This window comes from Hoplias malabaricus, chromosome 2, assembly GCF_029633855.1.
Source record: "Hoplias malabaricus isolate fHopMal1 chromosome 2, fHopMal1.hap1, whole genome shotgun sequence".
Lineage (NCBI taxonomy): Eukaryota > Metazoa > Chordata > Actinopteri > Characiformes > Erythrinidae > Hoplias > Hoplias malabaricus.
The window spans coordinates 77,205,854-77,227,483 of NC_089801.1; the positions used below are offsets into that span (position 1 = coordinate 77,205,854).

A 21,630-nucleotide genomic window follows, 5' to 3' on the forward strand; every position below is an offset into this window, starting at 1 on the left:
CGGAATCACTGGGTGCAAGGCAGCGACACACCCTGGAGGGGGCGCCAGTCCTTTACAGGTCGACACACACTCACACCTATGAACACTTGTGTCGTCCAAACCACCTACCAACATGTGTTGGGACTGTGGGAGGAAACCCACAGGGAGAACACACCAAACTCCTCACAGACAGTCACCTGGTGCGGAACCTGAACCCACAACCTTCAGGACCCTGGAGCTGTGTGACTGCAACACTACCTGCTGCGCCACCGTGCCGCCCATTTATTATTTTATTAAAATATTTTTAACATTTAATACTACAAAGAATAAAGTACTTAAAATCATTCGTCTTCATTTTTCCGTGAATAAAGCCCATTACATAATTTTAAGGCTAAAAATGTAAAACATGGACATGTTAATAAAAGATTTTATTACTTTCTATCACCACCTCAGTGAACAATTCTGACAAAAAAATATGGGTGCTACAACGAGGTCTCTGAGCAATGTCACAGGAGAACCACTTTTGGTTTCATAAAGAACCATTTGTACAAATCATATTTACATCAAAGTTTCTTCACACTCACGTCTCTTAAACAAACATGTCCCATGTCCAAAATGTCCCTGTTCACTATTCCTTACATCACTCACTATACAGTGCACCGTTATAGGGAACTGAAATCAGCTAGTGAACAATTTCAGACACTACCTCATGCGGGTTTTTAAACAAGCTGTGCAGTGCATTATGGGTATCTGCTACTCACTAATGTCAGCTAGTATACTTCGTACACTACTTTTGTGGTGCATTGTGGGATTGCACTAAAACTTATCCATGATGTTTACGGACACTACTACAAAATGGCAGAACCCCAAAATTGTGTACAGTGTTGGACATGGAACTAAAAGTGGTTCTATGGCATCGCTCAAGGAACCCTTTGCAGCATATTTGTTTCTGAAGGATGGATCATATTACATCAAAATTCACTCTACGACCCGCTGTATAAATCTTAAACATTGAATTATTTAAATTAAACTGAAAGATCTGTGGAATTCTTTCAGCCAGGTGGGGTAATACACATTAAAATTACCCTGTTGTATCTACACACTGACCATAGATTTGCACTTTGTAGCTTTAGCTTTTTTTTTTTATTCACCCACTGTTGCTCTGCATACTTTGTTAGCCCTCCCTTAGCTTATTCTTTAGTGGTCAGGAACCCCACAGAGCAGGTGATGATAGTCAAGTCAAGTCCTTCATGAGTGGTCACAGGAAGTTGTCCATTTATTTTATTTTAATTAGCACCAAAATGCACTGTGGGAAATGGTAAGGGCGTGGAGGCAATGTTCTCTAGAACACCTTGGGTCCCAGTCTCTCATCAGGATGATAGAGGAGCATGGCCATTTTGTGTGTATGTGTGTGTGTGATTGTGTGTTTTTATCCACACACAAAATTGTGATCTTGTATTTATTAATAATTAATCCGCTCCTGTTGCTGGGCTACCTGGGTGTTCTACTGAATATATGCAGTTGCCTGTTAATGTTTGATACATGTGAGTCACACTATGCAAAAGGTTTTAAAAAGAACAACGAAACAAGCTACATTTCAAAGCTTTATTATCAAGATCTTCATTTTTACATTAAATACACACAGGAACAGGCTGGCACTCGCAGTCTAGGGCTCATTAGTGACCATTAATTTGTACAGCTATTATCCATGACAACATGTCATTAAGATCTTAATATCAAATGTTAATAAAGTGTTATCCTCACACTGTGATAAAGTGATAAGTAATTTTATTAGTACTGTCCAGCACTACACAGGGATGAGCAATATCACTTTCAGTAAGATAGACTATCTATTGCTACCCAGGACTCAGCACTGCAGAAACTGTACTATGTAACTGTTGGAGGAGGGTAGGAAACCACCCACTCTTTTGCTCTCCCTGCTTTTCATATCACACACACCCTTAGTGCTCTTAGTGCATTGAATGCTACGACACTATCAGCCCCAGGCGAGTTGCACGAGAAACTTTAGTTCCCTTGACGTGACTTAATTACTCGACTGATTTTAACTTGTCGTTTTTTCAGTGGATTGGTTTGTGTTGCGTTGGGAGTTGCCTCCTTGCTCTTCGGCCTCTGGTTGGCGAGGATTAAATTTATCCCATGGGTGAGGAGTCTCCTGTCCTGGCATAAACTCCAGCCACTGTTTGTAAAAACCCCGGAAACCGTCTATCTTCTCCAAGTAGGTGTTCTTAGACTTGAACTAGAGAGAGAGAGAGAGAGTTAGACAGAGAGAGAGAGAAAGAGAAATGAAGGGTGGGAGAGAGAGCAAGAGAGGGAGGGAGAGCAAGAGAGAGAGGGAGGGAGAGAGAGCAAGAGAGGGAGGGAGAGCAAGAGAGAGAGGGAGAGAGAGAGCAAGAGAGGGAGGGAGAGCAAGAGAGAGGGAGAGAGAGAGAGAGAGAGGGAGAAAGGGATGAGGAGAGAGAGAGAGAATATTTAAAGTCAAAACAATGAGCACGTTTACACACACTTGGGAAATCCGATAATGGTCTGGCTGTAATCTGATGTCTGATTACAACAGCCAATAATATCACAAAGACGTGACATAAACGTCCTGCTGCAGTTTTTTGTAAACACAGACGTGCAAATACGGATCTTCTATTTTATGATTTTTAATATTACACAGTGCTGCTCTTCTCACTGCTGCTGAGAGAGAGAGACGAGCTTTTTACACAAGCTCCCTCCGTTACAGACAGAGACAGAGCTGGTGGACACGAGTTCACATGAAAGACTGGGGGCAGCGAGGGGTACGTAATGAATTTTCAGATACAGAACGACGAGAGAACTCCAGAACGGAGAAGCTCTACACTCTGTCTGGTTACGTTTCTGTGTAATCAGATCACTGAGCTAAAATACGATGTCTGGACCTTGCTCTGATTTCAGAATCAGTGTTCTGTTTACATGACAACTTACATAATCAGATAACGGCCCGATTAACAAAGGACTATTAAGAGCATACTCAGTGATGTGATGGGATGTTAGGTTAGGATGTGTGTGTGTGTGCGTTTGACAGAGAATAACTGACCTTGTCATATGATGGAGGATACTGTGACGCAAACTCGAGCTGATGGATGATGACCTCATTGGGAGCAACCTGAAGCCGGTGCATTTGCCGCAGCAGATCCTGCAGGTACGCGTAGTCCAAACGCTTGGACGCCTGGCTTATCAGAGCGCTGAACACATGAGCATTCGGCGCAATGCCACACACCTGTAAACCATCAGCGCACACACACACACACACACACACACACACACACACATTACCATAAACACTGAAAAAATATGAGAGAAAGACACATGAACCACTTTTCGATAAAAAAAATTGACAGGTACAACGGTTAAGCCCCACCCTCTTTACAACAGGAAGTCCTGCCCCTCGACCAAGCATCCATTTACAGGAAGTCGCACCCTTGGACCCCCTTTATGCCCCCTCCCCCACATCTGTTTCAATAGATTATAACCCCAACAACGACCGGTCTACCACACCCACCAAACCCAGCTGTTTTCAATAGATAACATCTTTCCATTTTGTGATAAATGTCTCAGCTACTTCTTTTCTTTCAGCAGTTAAGAACAGACCTGTATCATTCTGTTTTCACCAAGAGAGTACTGTTAATATAGGATCATTCTTTGTTCTTTTATCCAAGACTAAAAGGGTTCAGATTAATAGTCAGACAGTTCTGTAACCATGACACACTTTGGTTTAGTTGACTGAACCAAACCCTGATGCTTATGATTGGTCGAGGGGCGGGACTTCCTGTCTAAAGGGTCTAAAGGCTTGATTGGTCTGTTGGTAATGTCAATGTTTTTGTGCCTCATATTTCTATTCTCCAATATGCCAACTTTGTTGGGATTTAAATTACCAAAAGGTTTAGACTGTATTTAAAGGAACACTAAGTAAGATTTGGTACTTATTCCCCTGCCCTCCTCCAAGTGTTACATAGTGCAGTTTCTGAAATGCTGCACTCTAAGTAGCAAGAACAGAGGCTCTATTCTCCCCATTATGTGTCCATGAAGCATCACAATAACTCCGAAGCTGTGTTATTAAGGTAAACATACTACCTAGTGTTGCTTTAAACGTCTAAGCAGATCACTGTTGCAACAAATACACATCAATGTGTGGCTTTGACTCAGCATCCTTCAATTCTTTATATTACAGTGAGATTCTTTAGAAAATGACTCAGGAATCCATTAAAGGATGATTCTCAATCTCCTCTAGGATTCAGTTCATTGTAAAAATATGGTTAAAATTACTGCTCAAATGCTCCAAGGAACAACTTGGATATTAGTATCATTATAAATACAATTAAAACATTTTAACCTGTAGTGATTTAATGGTTCACTGACGCCTTACTGTACAACATGAGATAATCAAACCTCCATGTCTGAGAGGAGCTGCAGTCCGTCTTTCTGTTTGCCACAGGCCAGGGCGATGCCACAGAACGTCTGCGCATCCACAGGCAACTTCCTCTTTGTCATCAGGGCCTTCACAGCCTGACAAAGTGAGGGAGAATGCATGTTATTACGAATACTATAATACTCAATACAATTCAGATTCAAACCGGTGTGTGTTTCCATTAACTAATGAAAAGCCTCTGAGAAATAGGTTCTTCTTGTGTTTGTCTTTTAACACTTAACATTAATTTCCTTGAGTTTTATTTTCTCATTAATTAGTGACAGGAACACTGTGTAAGAACTTTGACATGTTTTTAGTTGCTCAATTAATGTTTCCGTGTCCTAAATTATACCTCAAAATTAAAAGGAAAATACTTTGGACCAGAGTTCACTTATCAATTCTGAGTGTCCATGGACTGACATGAATATACAGTCACATGACTTTCCGAGTGGCACTGCCACAAATCGGATATGGACTCAAGTTCAGTACCACATATGAAAGTGGTGAAAATCCGATCTAAAAAAAGTTAGATTCTGTGTGATTTTTGCTGTTCACACAGCCACCTGTGTCTCATCTGAAGAAACAGACTGGATTTGGGCTGTTTAATCTACTGTGTGAACACAGCCTAAGATAACAGTCTGTTAACAAAATGTATAATTGGACAAGGAGTAAATCTAGTTGATTAGAAGAGTCAGGTGACATTCCTATTGGACAATTCTCAAATTCAGGCTCAAGTTCTTCAGCTAAATGAGAAATCCTTTGACCAAAACCTTGTAAAACACCCTTTAACACTGTTCAAACTAGGGATGCCGATCCGATATTCAGTATCATTCTGATTCTGGCCTAAATTGCTGGATCGGATATCGGAAAGAAACAAAACATGCAATCCGATCCATTAAACATAAAAAAAATGCACACCTTTTTGGGTGTTGTAAGCCAATGCAGCACTTTCGCATCGGACCGGCAGCCATCACATGATAGAGTGATTGTTGTGAGAGGCCTGTAAACACGCCAGCAGTGTGGAGTTACTTCACAGTCAGCGAAGAAAACAGCAAGACCGCTGAGTGTAATTTGTGTAATGCTGCTGTCTCACGAGGTCGTAGCAGTGTTGGGAACTTTAACACCATGAACATGATTAAACACTTGCAGAAACACCACAGAAAAGAGTACACTGAAGTTATCAAGGCCTCGAATGCTAAGAAGAAAACTGTTTCGCATCAACAAACGCTGCTGGAAAACATTTTTTTTCCAAAGCAATTATTTTTTCAAAAATCGGATTAGTATCGGTATCGGCAGATACCCAAATGTAAAATATTGGTATCGGTATCGGACCTAAAAAAGTGGTATCGTGCCATCCCTAGTTCAAACTGTAGTATACAACTGTTTGCATCATAACACACTGATTTTTCTGACCTTGGCTCCTTTCAGGTCCCCAGCTTTGGCAGACCGCCGGATCAGAGTGTTAAAAAAAGCCACGTCCAGCTTGACTCCCCTCTCGGTGGCCACAGAGATCAGGCTCTGAACCGACTGGCTGCCGGGCTCCATGATGTCTGCCAGCAGAGTGAGGGTTTTGATATCCGGCTTCAGTTCGTCGTTCGCCATTTTCCTCAAGAAGCCCTTCAGCCCGCCCATCAGCGCCAGCCTATCAGACGCAGTGCTCACCGTCCCCAAGGCAACCACACCTGCGCAACATGTGCTTGTGTCCAGCAGGTTTGGAAAGTGGGATTTCTGAGACGATGTTGGTGGACTGGTCAGGAGATCGGCTACTGGAGGGAGAGGCATTAGTTGAGTCACCTCTGAGCTCTCATCATCCGTCTGAGGAACGCTCTCGTTTCTAATCTCGCTCTCCTCTTCCTCAGAGAGGTCTAAGGAGCTACGCTGGGGTAGTAACTGGGCGTCTAAATGAGAGTCTACCGTGCTGCAGTCACCCGGTGTTGCTAACAAACGGCTCTCAAAGACGTCCACATCTAAACTCTTGGACTGCTGTGTCCCCTCTCGGACCTTAGGTCTCCGCCCCCTCCTCTGAGCTCTAACTTTTGGTCCGGACTCTTCTCGCCCCTTCAGGAGCAAAGCAGACGCCAGGGCGGGGTCTCCTATCCCACAATCCCTCGCAGCACGCAGGAGGACGTTGTAATTCTGGAGATCGGGTTTGATGCTGGCGCTGAGCATTTGGTGCCACACCTGCAGAATAAAAAGCAGCATGAATTTTAAAGGAACACTAGGTAAAGGGCTCCCTCTACAGTTGAACGTTTACAACACTGTGCTGTAGGGGATCAAGGCGGGAAGGAGAATGAGGGCAGGTTTGCGACTTCCTACCCTCCTCCAGAAGTTACATAGTGCAGTTTCTACAGTGCAGAGCCCAGAGGAGCAAACACAGAGGTTCTATTCTCCCTATTAAAGCTCAGTGAAGCATCACAATGATTTTGAAGCTGTTATTTTAAGGTAAAAATACTACCTAGTGTTGCTTTAAATCGCCTTGTATACGTTTATCAGCACATTATAAATCAGCGATTCCTAGTTTTGTATGCACGATAAAAACGTATGACCTGTAATGCCAGTCTGAAGCCCTGCTCTTTGTCCTTCACGCAGTTCATCAGCAGGTACTGGAACGTCTCCTGTGTAATGGACTGTCCACTTTGAAGCATGTCCTATGAACACACAGTGACAGAGAATGACATCTACAGACATGACTTCTGAGGAAATTCCGCTTGTCCAACATTTCTTAGGATATCAAACAGTATCAACAGGTGGATGGTCCCTCCCCTGCTGCAGTAACACTTTCTACTCCTCTGAAAAGGCTTTTAACCAGATGATGGAACATAGCTGGGAGGATTTTATTGTATTCAGCCTCTAGAACATTCAATAAAAGTAGTGAGGTACTTATTGTGGATCACAAACGCCACTCCAACTGATCTCTATTAAATTTGAAGGTAGAAGATACACCTACCTTGTGTCTACACTCACTGTCCATTCTCTCAGCTCCACTGACCACACTGGAGCCCTTTGTAGTTCCACAATTACAGACTGTAGTCCATCTGTTGCTCTACGTACTTTCTTATCCCCATTTCACCCTGCTCTTCAATGGTCAGTGTTAGGTGTGATGCGAGTAGTGGATCATTCTCAGCGCGTGGTGGTGTGTTAGTGTGTGTTGTGCTGGTGCGAGTGGATCAGACACAGCAGTGCTGCTGGAGCTTTTAAACCCCTCAGTGTCACATCCTCAGAATAATCCACCAACCAAAGTATAGCCAGCCGACAGCGTCCTGTGTCCACTGATGGACTACAGGATGACCAACACAAACTGTGCAGCCACTGATGAGCTACTTTACATTTACAACGAGGTCACGGTGTCTAACAGAGTGGACAGTGAGTGGGTTTAACACTCCAGTAGCACATCACCCCAACGTCAGTGTCACTGCAGCGCCGAGAATGACCCACCACCCAAATCATACCTGCCCTATGGGGGTCCTGCCCCTTGAAGAACAGGGTGAAATGGGGATAAGTGGAGCTGATAAAATGGACAGTGAGTGTAGACTCAAGGGAGGTGTTCCTAATCCAGAGATTGTTCAGTGTATGTTTAAGGGTTGTCTAATATTTACAGAAACACAGTGTATCTGGATTGTGATCTCATTAATTACCCTCAGAACTTCAAAGCAGGCCTTCAGGTCACAGGCCAGGGCGACCGTTTTCAGCAGGGCATGATGGGTAATGGCACTGAGGGGAATGCTCTTCTGGCGCAGCTCCTGGCGCAGTTTCAGCGCCTGTTGCAAACCCGACTCTTTCCACGGCGACTCTGCACACGCGTTGAACAGGGCGGTGTAGGTGGAGTCCGATGGCTCCAAGCCTCGCTTCTTCATCTGAGGAACAATATTTAACCACGTTACTGTGTTGATGAGGGAGCAGGCTGAGGTTTAATGTGAGGCAGGTGCACTTTTGAAGGGTAAAGGCTGGATAATCTCTCTGTAATTTATTTTCTTATCTAGGACCATGATTGTGTGAGGTGTTGCATGATGTGTGTGTGTACTTTTTTACTTACATTGTTATAGAGCTGAAAGGCTTTTTTGACGTAGCCAGCTCTGCCACATCCTCCAATCAGAACGGTGTAATTAAACTCTTCAGGCTGCAGCCGCTCGCCTTTCAGCATATCACCCTCAAACAATGACAACGCCTCGGCCAGCTGCAGGGGGGGCAGAGAGAGAGAGAGAGAGAGACGGAGACGGAGAGAAAGAGAGAGATAGAGAGATGGAGAAAGAGAAAGAGTTGAGTTTCAACACACCTTTAATTAAAAAATTATTGACAAGTAAAACCAGTAACTAAGTTGAAAAACACAACTAACTGAAATAAAAGCAAATAGAAAATAAATAAATAAATAAAAATAAAAATATCCAGTCACAGACTCATCACGAAACCAGCCAGACCATCGGGTTCACAGAGCAGGCCCCCAGCCCCCCACACGGCAAAGAAACAGTCCACATTATCAGTCACAGTGTAGTAGCTGAACTCCACAGTGAGCCTCTTCAAAGTCAAACCCCTGACCATCAGGACGGGGTCAGTACCCCCAGTGCCTTTCAGTTTGTTTTTCCTGGTACACCAGATGGCCAGTTTCACAGCACCGTATAGAAAATTTAAAATCACTACTCTGTCCTTATTAGAAGCTGAATACTCGGGACCATAAAAGAAAAGACAATCAGTAAAAGAGCCTAAAAATTTCACACCCCACTGTTTAACCACACCCAGGATGGGGTGTAGCCGGGCACACAGCGAGAACAAGTGGGACAAGGTCTCGGTCTCACCACAGAAAGGACAGCCGTCCCCAAGTGCGGGATCAATCCGTGCCACGTGTCTGTTTGTGGCTATAATCCCATGCACAATCCTCCACTGGAGGTCACCCACCCTCTTCTCGATGGGTCGTTTGTACAGGGACCGCCAGCTACGTTTAGGGGAACCATACGTCGGAACAACCTCGGCCCACCCAGACTCCTTCACGTCCCTCAGGCTGCGGAGATGGGGTTGTTTTGACACAGGCCTGGTACAGGGTCCGCTTGTGTAGAACACTGAAAATCCCAAGAGTAGGGGTGTCTAAAGACAGGAGTGTCCCCTGCCCCTCCGGTCCATGTCCATCACCAGCTCAGGGAACGCGACCTGCTGACTCAGATGTTGTTGTTCCACCGGGGTGGCGTCCAGGTACTCACAGGCAGCAGCAGAGAGGTCAGCCCTCAGCCGGTCCAGCAGCTGCTGAGCTAACCACACCCACCTCAGACCGACCGTCTCAGCCAACCACTCCGCAGGCACCCAGTCCCCACCCCTCCGCAGGTCACGAACCTTAACAAGTCCGCTTTCCAGCAGGGCAGTCCTCAAAGCTCCTGAGACCAGTTGCAATGAAAGAAAAGAGGCGTTGTGAAACAGTGGCTCCTCGAAGATCCACGCTGAGGGGACTGTGGAATTGTCCCTTGAAAAAGAGAACAGGCGCCATGCCTCCAGCGCTGCTGTGTAAAATGGAGTCAACTCCGTCAAATCCACCCCTTCCAGCAGCGTCGATCAGTTGTCTGGGTGGGTTGAGAACAGTGAACCTGTGCCACAAAGCTGACGCAACGAGGTTGTTCACGACCAACACTCGAGCTCTGTACGATGACTGGGGGAGCATCCAGGACCATGAAGACAACCTGACACGAACTTTCTCCACAACACCTTCCCAGTTCATTGCTATTGCCGCTATTCAGTGCCGCTACACCTCCGCCCACCTGAGCCGCTACACCTCCGCCCACCTGAGCCTCTACACCTCCGCCCACCTGAGCTCCTACACCTCCGCCCACCTGAGCTCCTACACCTCCGCCCACCTGAGCTCCTACACCTCCGCCCACCTGAGCTCCTACACCTCCGCCCACCTGAGCCGCTACACCTCCGCCCACCTGAGCCTCTACACCTCCGCCCACCTGAGCTCCTACACCTCCGCCCACCTGAGCTCCTACACCTCCGCCCACCTGAGCTCCTACACCTCCGCCCACCTGAGCTCCTACACCTCCGCCCACCTGAGCTCCTACACCTCCGCCCACCTGAGCTCCTACACCTCCGCCCACCTGAGCTGCTACACCTCCGCCCACCTGAGCTCCTACACCTCCGCCCACCTGAGCTCCTACACCTCCGCCCACCTGAGCTGCTACACCTCCGCCCACCTGAGCTCCTACACCTCCGCCCACCTGAGCTGCTACACCTCCGCCCACCTGAGCACCAGACTCAGTGCCTATATCCACACCACAAACAATCTCCATATTCACCTGACTTTCAGCTACACCCCCCCACCTGACCAATAAACTCACCCCCTGTGATTACACCACCTCCTACCCCCATGTTCTCCTGAGAACCATCTCCACTCCCCAAGTGATCACTAATCTGAACCACCACCAGTTTCCAAACTCACCTCTTCACTGGTCTTAACAACAAGATCTACCCCATCACCAACTGCCTCTGCCTCCTGAGCACCAGCCCCCACCTCACTACCTACCCCACTAATAAGGGTGCTAGGCCCTTCACCCTCCTGAACCTGAGCTCCTACACCTCCGCCCACCTGAGCTCCTACACCTCCGCCCACCTGAGCTCCTACACCTCCGCCCACCTGAGCTCCTACACCTCCGCCCACCTGAGCTCCTACACCTCCGCCCACCTGAGCTGCTACACCTCCGCCCACCTGAGCTCCTACACCTCCGCCCACCTGAGCTCCTACACCTCCGCCCACCTGAGCTCCTACACCTCCGCCCACCTGAGCTGCTACACCTCCGCCCACCTGAGCTCCTACACCTCCGCCCACCTGAGCTGCTACACCTCCGCCCACCTGAGCACCAGACTCAGTGCCTATATCCACACCACAAACAATCTCCATATTCACCTGACTTTCAGCTACACCCCCCCACCTGACCAATAAACTCACCCCCTGTGATTACACCACCTCCTACCCCCATGTTCTCCTGAGAACCATCTCCACTCCCCAAGTGATCACTAATCTGAACCACCACCAGTTTCCAAACTCACCTCTTCACTGGTCTTAACAACAAGATCTACCCCATCACCAACTGCCTCTGCCTCCTGAGCACCAGCCCCCACCTCACTACCTACCCCACTAATAAGGGTGCTAGGCCCTTCACCCTCCTGAACCTGAGCTCCTACACCTCCGCCCACCTGAGCTCCTACACCTCCGCCCACCTGAGCTCCTACACCTCCGCCCACCTGAGCTCCTACACCTCCGCCCACCTGAGCTCCTACACCTCCGCCCACCTGAGCTCCTACACCTCCGCCCACCTGAGCTGCTACACCTCCGCCCACCTGAGCTCCTACACCTCCGCCCACCTGAGCTCCTACACCTCCGCCCACCTGAGCTCCTACACCTCCGCCCACCTGAGCTGCTACACCTCCGCCCACCTGAGCTCCTACACCTCCGCCCACCTGAGCTGCTACACCTCCGCCCACCTGAGCACCAGACTCAGTGCCTATATCCACACCACAAACAATTTCCATATTCACCTGACTTTCAGCTACACCCCCCCACCTGACCAATAAACTCACCCCCTGTGATTACACCACCTCCTACCCCCATGTTCTCCTGAGAACCATCTCCACTCCCCAAGTGATCACTAATCTGAACCACCACCAGTTTCCAAACTCACCTCTTCACTGGTCTTAACAACAAGATCTACCCCATCACCAACTGCCTCTGCCTCCTGAGCACCAGCCCCCACCTCACTACCTACCCCACTAATAAGGGTGCTAGGCCCTTCACCCTCCTGAACCTGACCATCCCCACTACCTTCAACCGCTCACCCACTCACCTCCTGTCCACGGCCTGCCTCCGGAGCTAGAGGCACTGACGAACCCTCTCCAGCCTCTACAGGAGCGCCACTCTCAGCACCCTTCTCCAGAACCACACTCGGTTCGGCTGCAGTAGAGGCCTGGTTCTCCTGCGCGGCCCTCTGCTCGTATAAAGGGCACTCGAACCGCTTATGCCCACTGTTCCCGCACGTAACACATTTCACGTCGTCCGTGGCCGCGTACAGTTTGTAGCAGTAATTATCGTGAATCACACGGAACATGACGTCGAGTGATTTGTCCGGGGTGTTCAGAAACATAAACACCTCCCTCCTGAAGGACATGACGTGCTTCAGTAACTCGTGCTTACTGCCCAGAGGAATCATCTTCATCTCACTCGCAAACTCCCCAAAGCGGCTCAGCTTCTGTCTGATAGACTCGTTAGAGATGAAGGGGAAGACATTTGAGATGGTGACCCTCGACGGCGGCGTGAACAAAGGAGGCACACCGGCACGCGACGCGGGATGGATCTCCTCATCCCCGACCTCCACCGTGGCCTGGGCGACGCGAGAGGCCATTACTCGCCCCACACCGCGCGCGGCGGACTATCGATAGCTCTGGGGTTTAAGCTGAGAGTGTGAACACTCACAAAAACCCGACACCGGGGTTAAAAAGTTACTATGAAATAAGAAAAGAGAGCACAAGCTCAACACCGCTCTCACACACTCACAAACGCTCCGCCCACTCCCAGCATGCATAGAGAGAGAGAGAGAGAGAGAGAGAGAGAGGGTGATAGGTAAATAAAGAGGGAGGGAGAGACGGGGAGAAAGAGAGAGAGAAAGGGATAAAGGGAGCAAGACAGAAATAAAGAGAGAGAGAGGGAGATAAAGGGATAAAGAGAGCAAGACAGAAATAAAAATAGAGATGAAGAGAGAGAGAGAGAGAGAGAGAGAGAGAGAAAGATATGAAGAGAAAGAAAGGGATGAAGAGAGAGAGGGGGGATGAAAAGAGAGAAAGTGATGAAGAGAGAGAGGGGGATGAAGAGAGAGAGAAAGCGATGAAGAGAGAGAGGGATGGAAAGAGAGAGAGAGGGATGAAGAGAGAGAGAGAAAGGGATTTAGAGAGAGAGAGAAAGGGATGAAGAGAGAGAGAGAGGGATGGAGAGAGAGAGAGAAAGGAATGAAGAGAGGGGGATGAAGAGAGAGAGAAAGCGATGAAAAAAGAAAGAGAGAAAGGGATGAAGAGAGGAAAAGGGATGAAGAGAGAGAGGGGGATGAAGAGAGAGAGAAAGCGATGAAGAGAGAGAGGGATGGAAAGAGAGAGAGAGGGATGAAGAGAGAGAGAGAAAGGGATTTAGAGAGAGAGAGAAAGGGATGAAGAGAGAGAGAGAGGGATGGAGAGAGAGAGAGAAAGGAATGAAGAGAGGGGGATGAAGAGAGAGAGAAAGCGATGAAAAAAGAAAGAGAGAAAGGGATGAAGAGAGGAAAAGGGATGAAGAGAATGAGAGGGGGATGAGAGAGAGAGAGGGATGGAGAGAGAAAGAAAGGAATGAAGAGAGGGGGATGAAGAGAGAGAGAGAGAGAGAAAGCGATGAAAAAAGAAAGAAAGCGATGAATAAGAGAGAGAGAGAGATGAAGAGAGAGAGAAAGGGATGAAGAGAGAGAGAGAGAGAGAAAGCGATGAAAAAAGAAAGAAAGCGATGAATAAGAGAGAGAGAGAGATGAAGAGAGAGAGAAAGGGATGAAGAGAGAGAGAGAGAGAGAGAAAGCGATGAAAAAAGAAAGAAAGCGATGAATAAGAGAGAGAGAGAGATGAAGAGAGAGAGAAAGGGATGAAGAGAGAGAGAGAGAGAGAAAGCGATGAAAAAAGAAAGAAAGCGATGAATAAGAGAGAGAGAGAGATGAAGAGAGAGAGAAAGGGATGAAGAGAGAGAGAGAGAGATGAAGAGAAAGAGAGAGAGTAAGGAATAAAGAGAGCAAGACAGAAAAAAGAGAGGTACAGTGATGTAAATACAAAGACAAAGAGAGAGATAGCGGGAGAGAAAGGAGAGAGAAAGAGAGGAGAGAGGGAATCAACAAGAGACAGAAAACTAAGAAAACATTCAGAGATATTTTATGCATTTCTTACTTTTCATTTCTCTCTCTCCCACACACACACACACACACACTTACTCTGTTGTCTCTGATGAGGTTCCTGCACTGTAGATGGTACCAGTACGGTGTGTTCCTCCGTCCAGTTTTAGATCTGTACCTCCTCCTCACCTCCTGACTCTCCTCTCCCTCACTTCCCCGGTACCTCAGGTCCTGCTGCTCCGCGCTGGCTTTCCTGAAGCTGCTTTTAGAGGAGAAAACCGAGGAATAACCGCCAAAGTGCTCGGTTCCATTCTCTTCGGCCGTGTCTGTACACTCCCCGGGTTTGTCTGTGGTTAATGAAGGTGTGCAGTTGGACAAATGTCTCTGTTGAAGCTGTTGTATCCGTCTCCGGATGTGAGTGGCTGTGTCAACTCTGATTCTCACAGCACTGTTCACACCGCGCACAGACTTTAACAACACACACCGCAACATCATGACGACGGTTACCCCTTAACAACACCCAAAAAACTACGTTTATAGACGTTATTTATCACTGTGAGGTCGATATGTCACCATTAAAGTCCTCTCCTGTCACCGAGGGGTCTGAAATGCTGCTGTTTGACGTGTAATTTCGCATTTAAACATGTCTTTGAACATCTTTTAAACGTATATAAGTCTATAAATATACACAAAGTGCTCGTATTCTTAAACCCAAAGTGCCATAATGTTGCTAAGCGACCTTACAGACGAGCGCTAGCTTTAGCACACAAGCTGCATGTGTGGTTTTCTTCTTCTTGTAGAGATTAATTTCAGTCTGAGCACTATACCGCCCCTTACAGTAAGGAAAGAACAACAGCTGGGGTTAAGAAGGACAGCCTTGTCCCAAATACAGCCCCAAGTCCTACAGTCCTCCTCAAAGTCTACACTTCAGTGATGTCAACAACATATAGTTGTATAGGGCCCAAGACCTCAAGGGTGCTTGGTCCAAATGCACATTTGAAAGACCCGGAGAAAGATGACCCAAAAATGACCTGATTTGGGAGGTTCTGATCGTTTAAGAATAGAGTTAAAGTATGCAGAGCAACAGATGGGCTACTGTCTGTTTTGTAGAAATGCACAGTGCACCTGTGGAGCTAATAGAATGGACAGTGAGTGCAGAAATATTTTAATGTAATGACAGATTGCTGTGGAAGTTGTTTATAAATCTCATGTTAATTAAGCCCTCTACAATAAAATCAGAATGTTGCACTGAACAGTTTTTACATAGTGCAGTGTCTCTTTAAAATAGTAAATAGTAATGTAATTTAAAACAGTATTATTGTAGCTATACTTGATGTTTTGATTGTTAAATCAATGTATATAGTTATGGTTTCTAGTGTAATTACAGGTTAATATCATTCATTCATTGCCTGTAACCCTTATTCAGTTCAGGGTCGCATTGGGTCCAGAGCCTACCTGGAATCATTGGGCGCAAGGCGGGAATACACTCTGGAGGGGGCGCCAGTCCTTCACAGGGCAACACACACACACACACATTCACTCACACACTCACACCTACGGACACTTTTGAGTCGTCAGTCCACCTACCAATGTATGTTTTTGGACTGTAGGAGGAAACTGGAGCACCCAGAGGAAACCCATGCGGACACAGGGAGAACACACCACACTCCTCACAGACAGTCCCTGGAGGTCTGCGTGGGTTTCCTCCAGGTGACTGTCTGTGAGGAGTGTGGTGTGTTCTCCCTGTGTCTGCGTGGGTTTCCTCCGGGTGACTGTCTGTGAGGAGTGTGGTGTGTTCTCCCTGTGTCCGTGTGGGTTTCCTCTGGGTGCTCCGGTTTCCTCCCACAGTCCAAAAACACACGTTGGTAGGTGGATTGATGACTCAGAAGTGTCCATAGGTGAAAAAGAACCAATTTAAAAGACAACACGTGTGAGTGAATGTGTGTCGCCCTGTGAAGGACTGGCCCCCCTCCAGGTTGTGATCCCACCTCACGTTCCAGGTTGGCTCTGAACCCAATGCGACACTGAACTGGTTAAGGGTTACAGATAATGAATGAATGAATGAATGAATGAATGTATTCGACTCGAACATTAAACAAGTAACAAACCACAAATAAATTCATGTTTTTATTGAAACAAAATGGCAGTTATAGGTAAATTCAGTGCAGTCATTGTGCAGTCAGTGCTCTCCGGAGCTGTGCCTCCTGAAGAACCTCAGCGCTCTCATGAACTTTGAGGACTTCTTAGATGAGGTAACAACTGGACACAGAGACAAAGAGAAACCATAAAGTATCAGACGACGAAGCAGCAAAATGTCAGTGAGGTCTGATTCATTGAGGACAAACCTGTGTCTGCACTAGTACCCTCAGCGTTAAGAGTCCGATTCTCAGGGGAAGCGTCGTCCTCGGTGACGTCATTCTTAGATTTCTGATTAGGGCACAGCAACATTACACTCACAATGAAACAACACAAATGAGAATTGAGTGCAGATACACTCCCGTTACTGCTGGAAATTTAACTCAGGTTATAAAAAGTGAGATGCAGATCTATTTACTGAGAAACTAAACTAAAACAAACACAATGTAACGGTTAAAAAGAACTTGTTTTATACAACGACTGTGGAAAACAGGGACAGCACCAAGTCTCTGAAAAGTGAAGTCATCACAGGTCTAGCGCCTCTGCTGGCTGGTGGTAGCATGTGTTTTGTACTGCAAAGTCACCCATTTCAGTCTCATTTTCCAGTGTCTACTGGACTGCTATGCACAGACTTTACTATCAAATTTGACAAAATGGCAGACAGCTTTAGCTTCATTTCTTTAGAACTGAAGGGAATGGAGGCACGCCGTCACTGTTTTCTACAGCCATTGGTTTAATATTAATGAAAATATCTCAAAAATCATTGTATTACCTCGGCAGGTCTTGGGCTCTTCTTCATTTTCAAGCAGGGAATGAAGTGGGATATCCACTTCCTGGTCTTCTTGATACCGGTCTGAGTGTCTGTAATAGACTCTGAGCACTGACCAGACTTCGTTGAGTAACAGGACGGGCTCACACCCGGTAGTTCCAGTTCCTCTGCCAGAGAGCTCATTAGCACGTGGTCAAACATGGACTGGTCCGACTCAGTGACTCTCTGAAGGTCAGGTGATCCAAACTCTTCTTTCAGGTTCTTATAAACTTCTTGACAGATGGTGTTCCTCAAACCAGCATCACCTGAGCACTTTGAGAGTAACTCCTGGATGAGTTCTTGTGCTCTACGTGATATTTCAGGGGAGCTAGCACAATGCTGTTTTTGGATTTTGTGTAACAGCTGCTCAATGAGTACAACACACAGCTCAGCGTGTTCATTATTCTGAGCGTCTGCCTGTGTCGGAAGGACGGGAACATTGTTGGACAGTGGTGATGAAGAGACGAACGGAGTGTGAGAAATGGATGACAGAATGTTTCTCAGTACAGACGCTGTAAAGGCTCCAATCAGCTCAGTGCTTTGGCTGATCACAGGCTCGTGCAGCTCTGAGACGGATCCCATTCTTTCCAGCAATGTCTGGTAAACAGCGTCTATCACCTCTGTGCTCAGTTCTATTGGGGCGTCCACTTTATCCCCAGAGGCACTGGACAGTAAATCAAGAACAGGCTCAGTTGTCGTCTGTACCAGGGAGTTGGGGATCAGGAGCTCAGAGCTCTGCTGGATCCACTGAAGAATGGAGTTGACACTGTGGTAAACAGCCAATGGGGAGACAGAGGGGGTTAATGAGTTTGTCTTCAATTCTTCAAACATATTTCCTGCTGCTTGGGACTCAGCTGCCCCTGACAGAACCGCCGCAGCTCTCTGCATCAACCCCACATTGAACGTCTTCACTACGTCTTGCGCTAGAGCAGAAGTCGTCTTTAGGAACATTGGCTCCATCTGAGAGAACAGATTATTCACTGACTGCTGAATACTGATCTGAATCTGGTCCAGAATCCAGGCTTCAGGGAGGTCAAACACATCCTGCAGAGGTCTCTTCTCAGACGCAGAAGCTTTAGGACTTAAAAAAAACAAACAAATACACGTTTATATGTCAGAAAACAACCAATCAAACTCTGTCACCTTACGTCACCTTTTTTTAAACATTTCCAGTTCAGTTCCTTATCACCAACATAATTTGGAACCAATTGGAACGTTTCCTCCAGCAAAAATCAGTTTGTGAACCAGAAAAGTTATTTCCCAACTGGATCCAAAGAATAGCAGGTTCTTTAGTGTGAACTATGAAAGCTTCTTTAGGGAAGACCAGGTAAAGACACTCCAGAAAGAGCACAGAGCCTCAAATAAAGTGTTGTGGCCCAGTGGAGCCGGACATGGCCAATTACAGCCTGTTGTAAAAATAAATAAAATTAATTAATAACATGAAAGTTCTCCAATTGTTTTTGGTTCTGGGGCTGTGTTCAGCGCGACACAACGTAAAGAACCAGAGTTCCTTTGGTGGAAAAGGGCTATCAGTTCCAGAAGGTCATAACGTAGCACACCCTTCATATCCCCAGGATCTACCCAATCTCATTCTCCCCAGTGACCAGAAGGACAGACTATAATAGTCTGAAAGTCTCTGTTCTTATGGAAAGCTGGTGTAAATCATTCGTCTGAAGTGGACGGAGGTGTGTTTAATTTGTGAATGAGGGCTCAGTTCCAGCTTTGGTTCTCTCCTCCACTCTGTGGCTGTTCAAAGCTGGCCCTGAAAACAGCTCTGACCTCACGGCCATGGCTTCACTCTCATCTCATCATTCAGCTGCTGTAAACCACAGTCACTAACAGAGTCTAGAACCTGAACACGAGGACGATTGTAAAATGATGGGAGTCGTCACCTTGTCCTAGGCTGGGGCGCCACCTTCTTTTCTTTCTTTGCCATTTTTCAGGAAATGTATTTTCCTAGGAGTGAGAGACAAACAATGTTCTTTAGGAGAAAAAAACTGGGATTTGGTGAAAAACACAGCACCAGAACCACAACACAAACGTAAAATCACTGTAAAGTCTCACAAATGACAGGAGCATCATCACCACAATCTGTGTTATCAGTGCTACTGGTGTGTTATGGATTAAAGGTGCTGTATATAGTTCAGAAAAGTCATTGTTGAGGTTTGAACTCACAGTATGACAGTCCAAGCCACTTTTTGTTGTGGTTTGGGTGCTCATCAACTACATGGCACCTACTCTACACGACTCTACTCGCTTTCTGGTAGCTCTTCAAAACACCAATGGAAAAATAGAAACGTAGAGTAGAGTACAGTAGGCACCATGCAGTGGAAATGGAATGCCCCAAAAATCATATACAGCACCTTTAAGATTTATTTATTTTTTAAATCTGACTGACGATACTAGCATTAAAACAAACTAAAGGACAATATCAAAAACAATAATGAACATCATCACCATCTTCATCTTCTTCTGAGGCGTATAATAATGATAATAATAATAATAATAATTATCTTCCTACTAATAATCACCTGCATCACATTTTAAAACAATATAATTAAACACTTTATGGTCATTACTAGTCTGTGACGATTCATCTCTTAATTCTAGTTCACTTTCGTGTTGTTTTATAATAATAATAAAATAAAATATTTAATACATTTTTTATTTTTCCTGTTTTTCTGCCTGTTGTTCATATTCTGATGAGTGTGTATTATTAAATTACCTGATGTAGTATAGAGCTTGTTTGGTTTTCTGTAAGAGATTCTCCAGATCACACTTTGTCTGATATAAACACCAGCGATCTGCTCCTTTCCAGTCGAATACAGTCGAATAGCCCTGTAGTTCAATTATGACATCACCATTACCTCATCTGCATATAATTCTGTTTGTAGTGCAATTATTCTACGTTTCCATGGAAACCATGCTGCAGTTTAATGGCCTTAGGCCATGTCCACTACACAGAGTCAGCACTATATACAAAATCAGCCAGAACATTAGGACCACCTCCTAGTTCCTACATTACTGTCCATTCTCTCGGTTCCAGGAGAACTTTGTTGTTCCACAATTACAGACTGTAGCCCCTCTGTTGTTCTGCATACTTTGTTAGCTCCCTTTCACACTGTTTGCAGTGCTCAGGACCCCCACAGGGCCACCACAGAGCACATATAATTTGATTGGTGGATCATTCTCAGCGCAGTAATGTGGTGTTAATGTGTATGTTTGTGTTAGTCGTCCTCTAGTCATTCATCAGTGGACACAGCTGTGTGCTGTATGTTTTTGGTTGATGGACTACTCTCAGTTCAGCAGTGACACTGAGGGTTTAAATAAAAGAAAACAGTTCCATTTCTGTGTCTGATCCAGTCCTAGACACTATCAAACCACAAATGCCAGGGTGGTCTTATTCAGCCATGGTTTCTAGTTGAGAAATGCCTTGTTGGTGATAGGTTCTGTTCTCCTATTAAAGGTCAGTGAAGCATCTCAATGATTTTGAAGCTGTAATTTTAAGGCGGAATATGACCTAGTTCTAACTTTGAGGAGCTGAAGAGTTATTCATTTTACACGATTCACCTGAAATCATTAAGGTAAAATATTCCTGACCTTGAATTCAGTAACTGCACTTAAATCACCAGCAGCACCCCCACTTCCCGTGCCATTCCACAAACCTTCTTTGGCATGTGCAGGTATTTTCTGAAGTTGTCTGCACTTTTGTTCATTTTTACAGATTTGAAAAATTTGCAGTTTTATTTTTTTGCCAGATGTGTTTGACTGGAGGGAGTGGACGCAGGAGGAAGTGCATTTGTCTGTTTTAAAATAACGAAATAATGTTTATGGACAAATGTGTCTTTCTGGAAGCAGTCAGTGACCCTAGATTATGCAGATTGTGTTTTTTAGGTGGCAATAACCCCAATATTAAAATTTCTCTCATTCTTTTAAATAAAAACATCTGTGTCCTGTGGCAAAATTTCCAAACTGTATTTTCCCTTTTTTCTACAAAATTAAAACTGAGCTTTAAAACAATTAAAGACAAAGATGTATATTTGTATAACACCAACCCATTGACATGTATTGTCAAATTCAGCCTGGAGCAGTTTAGCTCTGGACATTCAGGGTGAAGTTACTAGGAGAGTTTTACTCTAGACTGACAGATTAATGAATCAGAACAGAGCTCATTTACATGTGGTGTGTTGCAAAATGTTTTGAATGTGCACTGAATGTGACTAAGACACTGTCCATTAGTTTATCTTCGAGAAACATGGCTATTACACATTATAGGCTTTATTTCCCCAAGGTCCACTTACGATGTGTGTGTGTGTGTGTGTTAGGGTTGGGCGGTGTGTAACAGTAATACCATATACTGCGGTATTTAAAAATGTGGACGGTATCTGAAA

General features: G+C 45.8%; 2 protein-coding genes across 3 annotated transcripts; both read right to left on the reverse strand.

The window, feature by feature from the left end:
- Positions 1 to 1,587: 1,587 nt before the first annotated feature.
- Positions 1,588 to 15,090, reverse strand: ptcd1 (pentatricopeptide repeat domain 1). Of its 2 annotated transcripts, none has more exons than XM_066661655.1 (8): positions 14,395 to 15,090; positions 8,463 to 8,603; positions 8,065 to 8,283; positions 6,976 to 7,077; positions 5,843 to 6,610; positions 4,411 to 4,527; positions 3,059 to 3,241; positions 1,588 to 2,236 (listed from the first exon to the last, which is right to left on the reverse strand). In XM_066661655.1, exons 1-8 carry the CDS (start codon positions 14,788 to 14,790, stop codon positions 2,042 to 2,044), a joined length of 2,121 nt encoding a protein of 706 aa, XP_066517752.1. In that variant the 5' UTR covers positions 14,791 to 15,090; the 3' UTR covers positions 1,588 to 2,041. The 2 variants fall into 2 exon arrangements, with proteins under 2 accessions (XP_066517752.1, XP_066517751.1); XM_066661654.1 differs by lacking the exon at positions 14,395 to 15,090 and adding an exon at positions 12,247 to 12,918.
- Positions 15,091 to 16,436: 1,346 nt separating this feature from the next.
- Positions 16,437 to 20,053, reverse strand: LOC136673277 (uncharacterized). The gene is made up of 5 exons (XM_066648651.1): positions 19,965 to 20,053; positions 19,132 to 19,195; positions 17,204 to 18,320; positions 16,641 to 16,722; positions 16,437 to 16,554 (listed from the first exon to the last, which is right to left on the reverse strand). Exons 2-5 carry the CDS (start codon positions 19,173 to 19,175, stop codon positions 16,475 to 16,477), a joined length of 1,323 nt encoding a protein of 440 aa, XP_066504748.1. The 5' UTR covers positions 19,176 to 19,195; positions 19,965 to 20,053; the 3' UTR covers positions 16,437 to 16,474.
- Positions 20,054 to 21,630: the final 1,577 nt, after the last annotated feature.

Excerpts from the sequence above, each read along its gene's own strand:
- ptcd1 (XM_066661654.1), bottom strand. The coding sequence starts at position 12,801 with ATGGCCTCTCGCGTCGCCCAGGCCACGGTGGAGGTCGGGGATGAGGAG. Across the intron at positions 7,078-8,064 it reads CCTGCTTTGAAGTTCTGAGG|GACATGCTTCAAAGTGGACA; the intron begins GTAATTAATGAG and ends GTGTGTTCATAG. Across the intron at positions 6,611-6,975 it reads GCTTCAGACTGGCATTACAG|GTGTGGCACCAAATGCTCAG; the intron begins GTCATACGTTTT and ends TTTATTCTGCAG.
- LOC136673277 (XM_066648651.1), bottom strand. The coding sequence starts at position 19,175 with ATGGCAAAGAAAGAAAAGAAGGTGGCGCCCCAGCCTAGGACAAG. Across the intron at positions 18,321-19,131 it reads GCGCCCCAGCCTAGGACAAG|TCCTAAAGCTTCTGCGTCTG; the intron begins GTGACGACTCCC and ends GTTTTTTTTAAG. Across the intron at positions 16,723-17,203 it reads AGAGCCCAAGACCTGCCGAG|AAATCTAAGAATGACGTCAC; the intron begins GTAATACAATGA and ends TGCCCTAATCAG.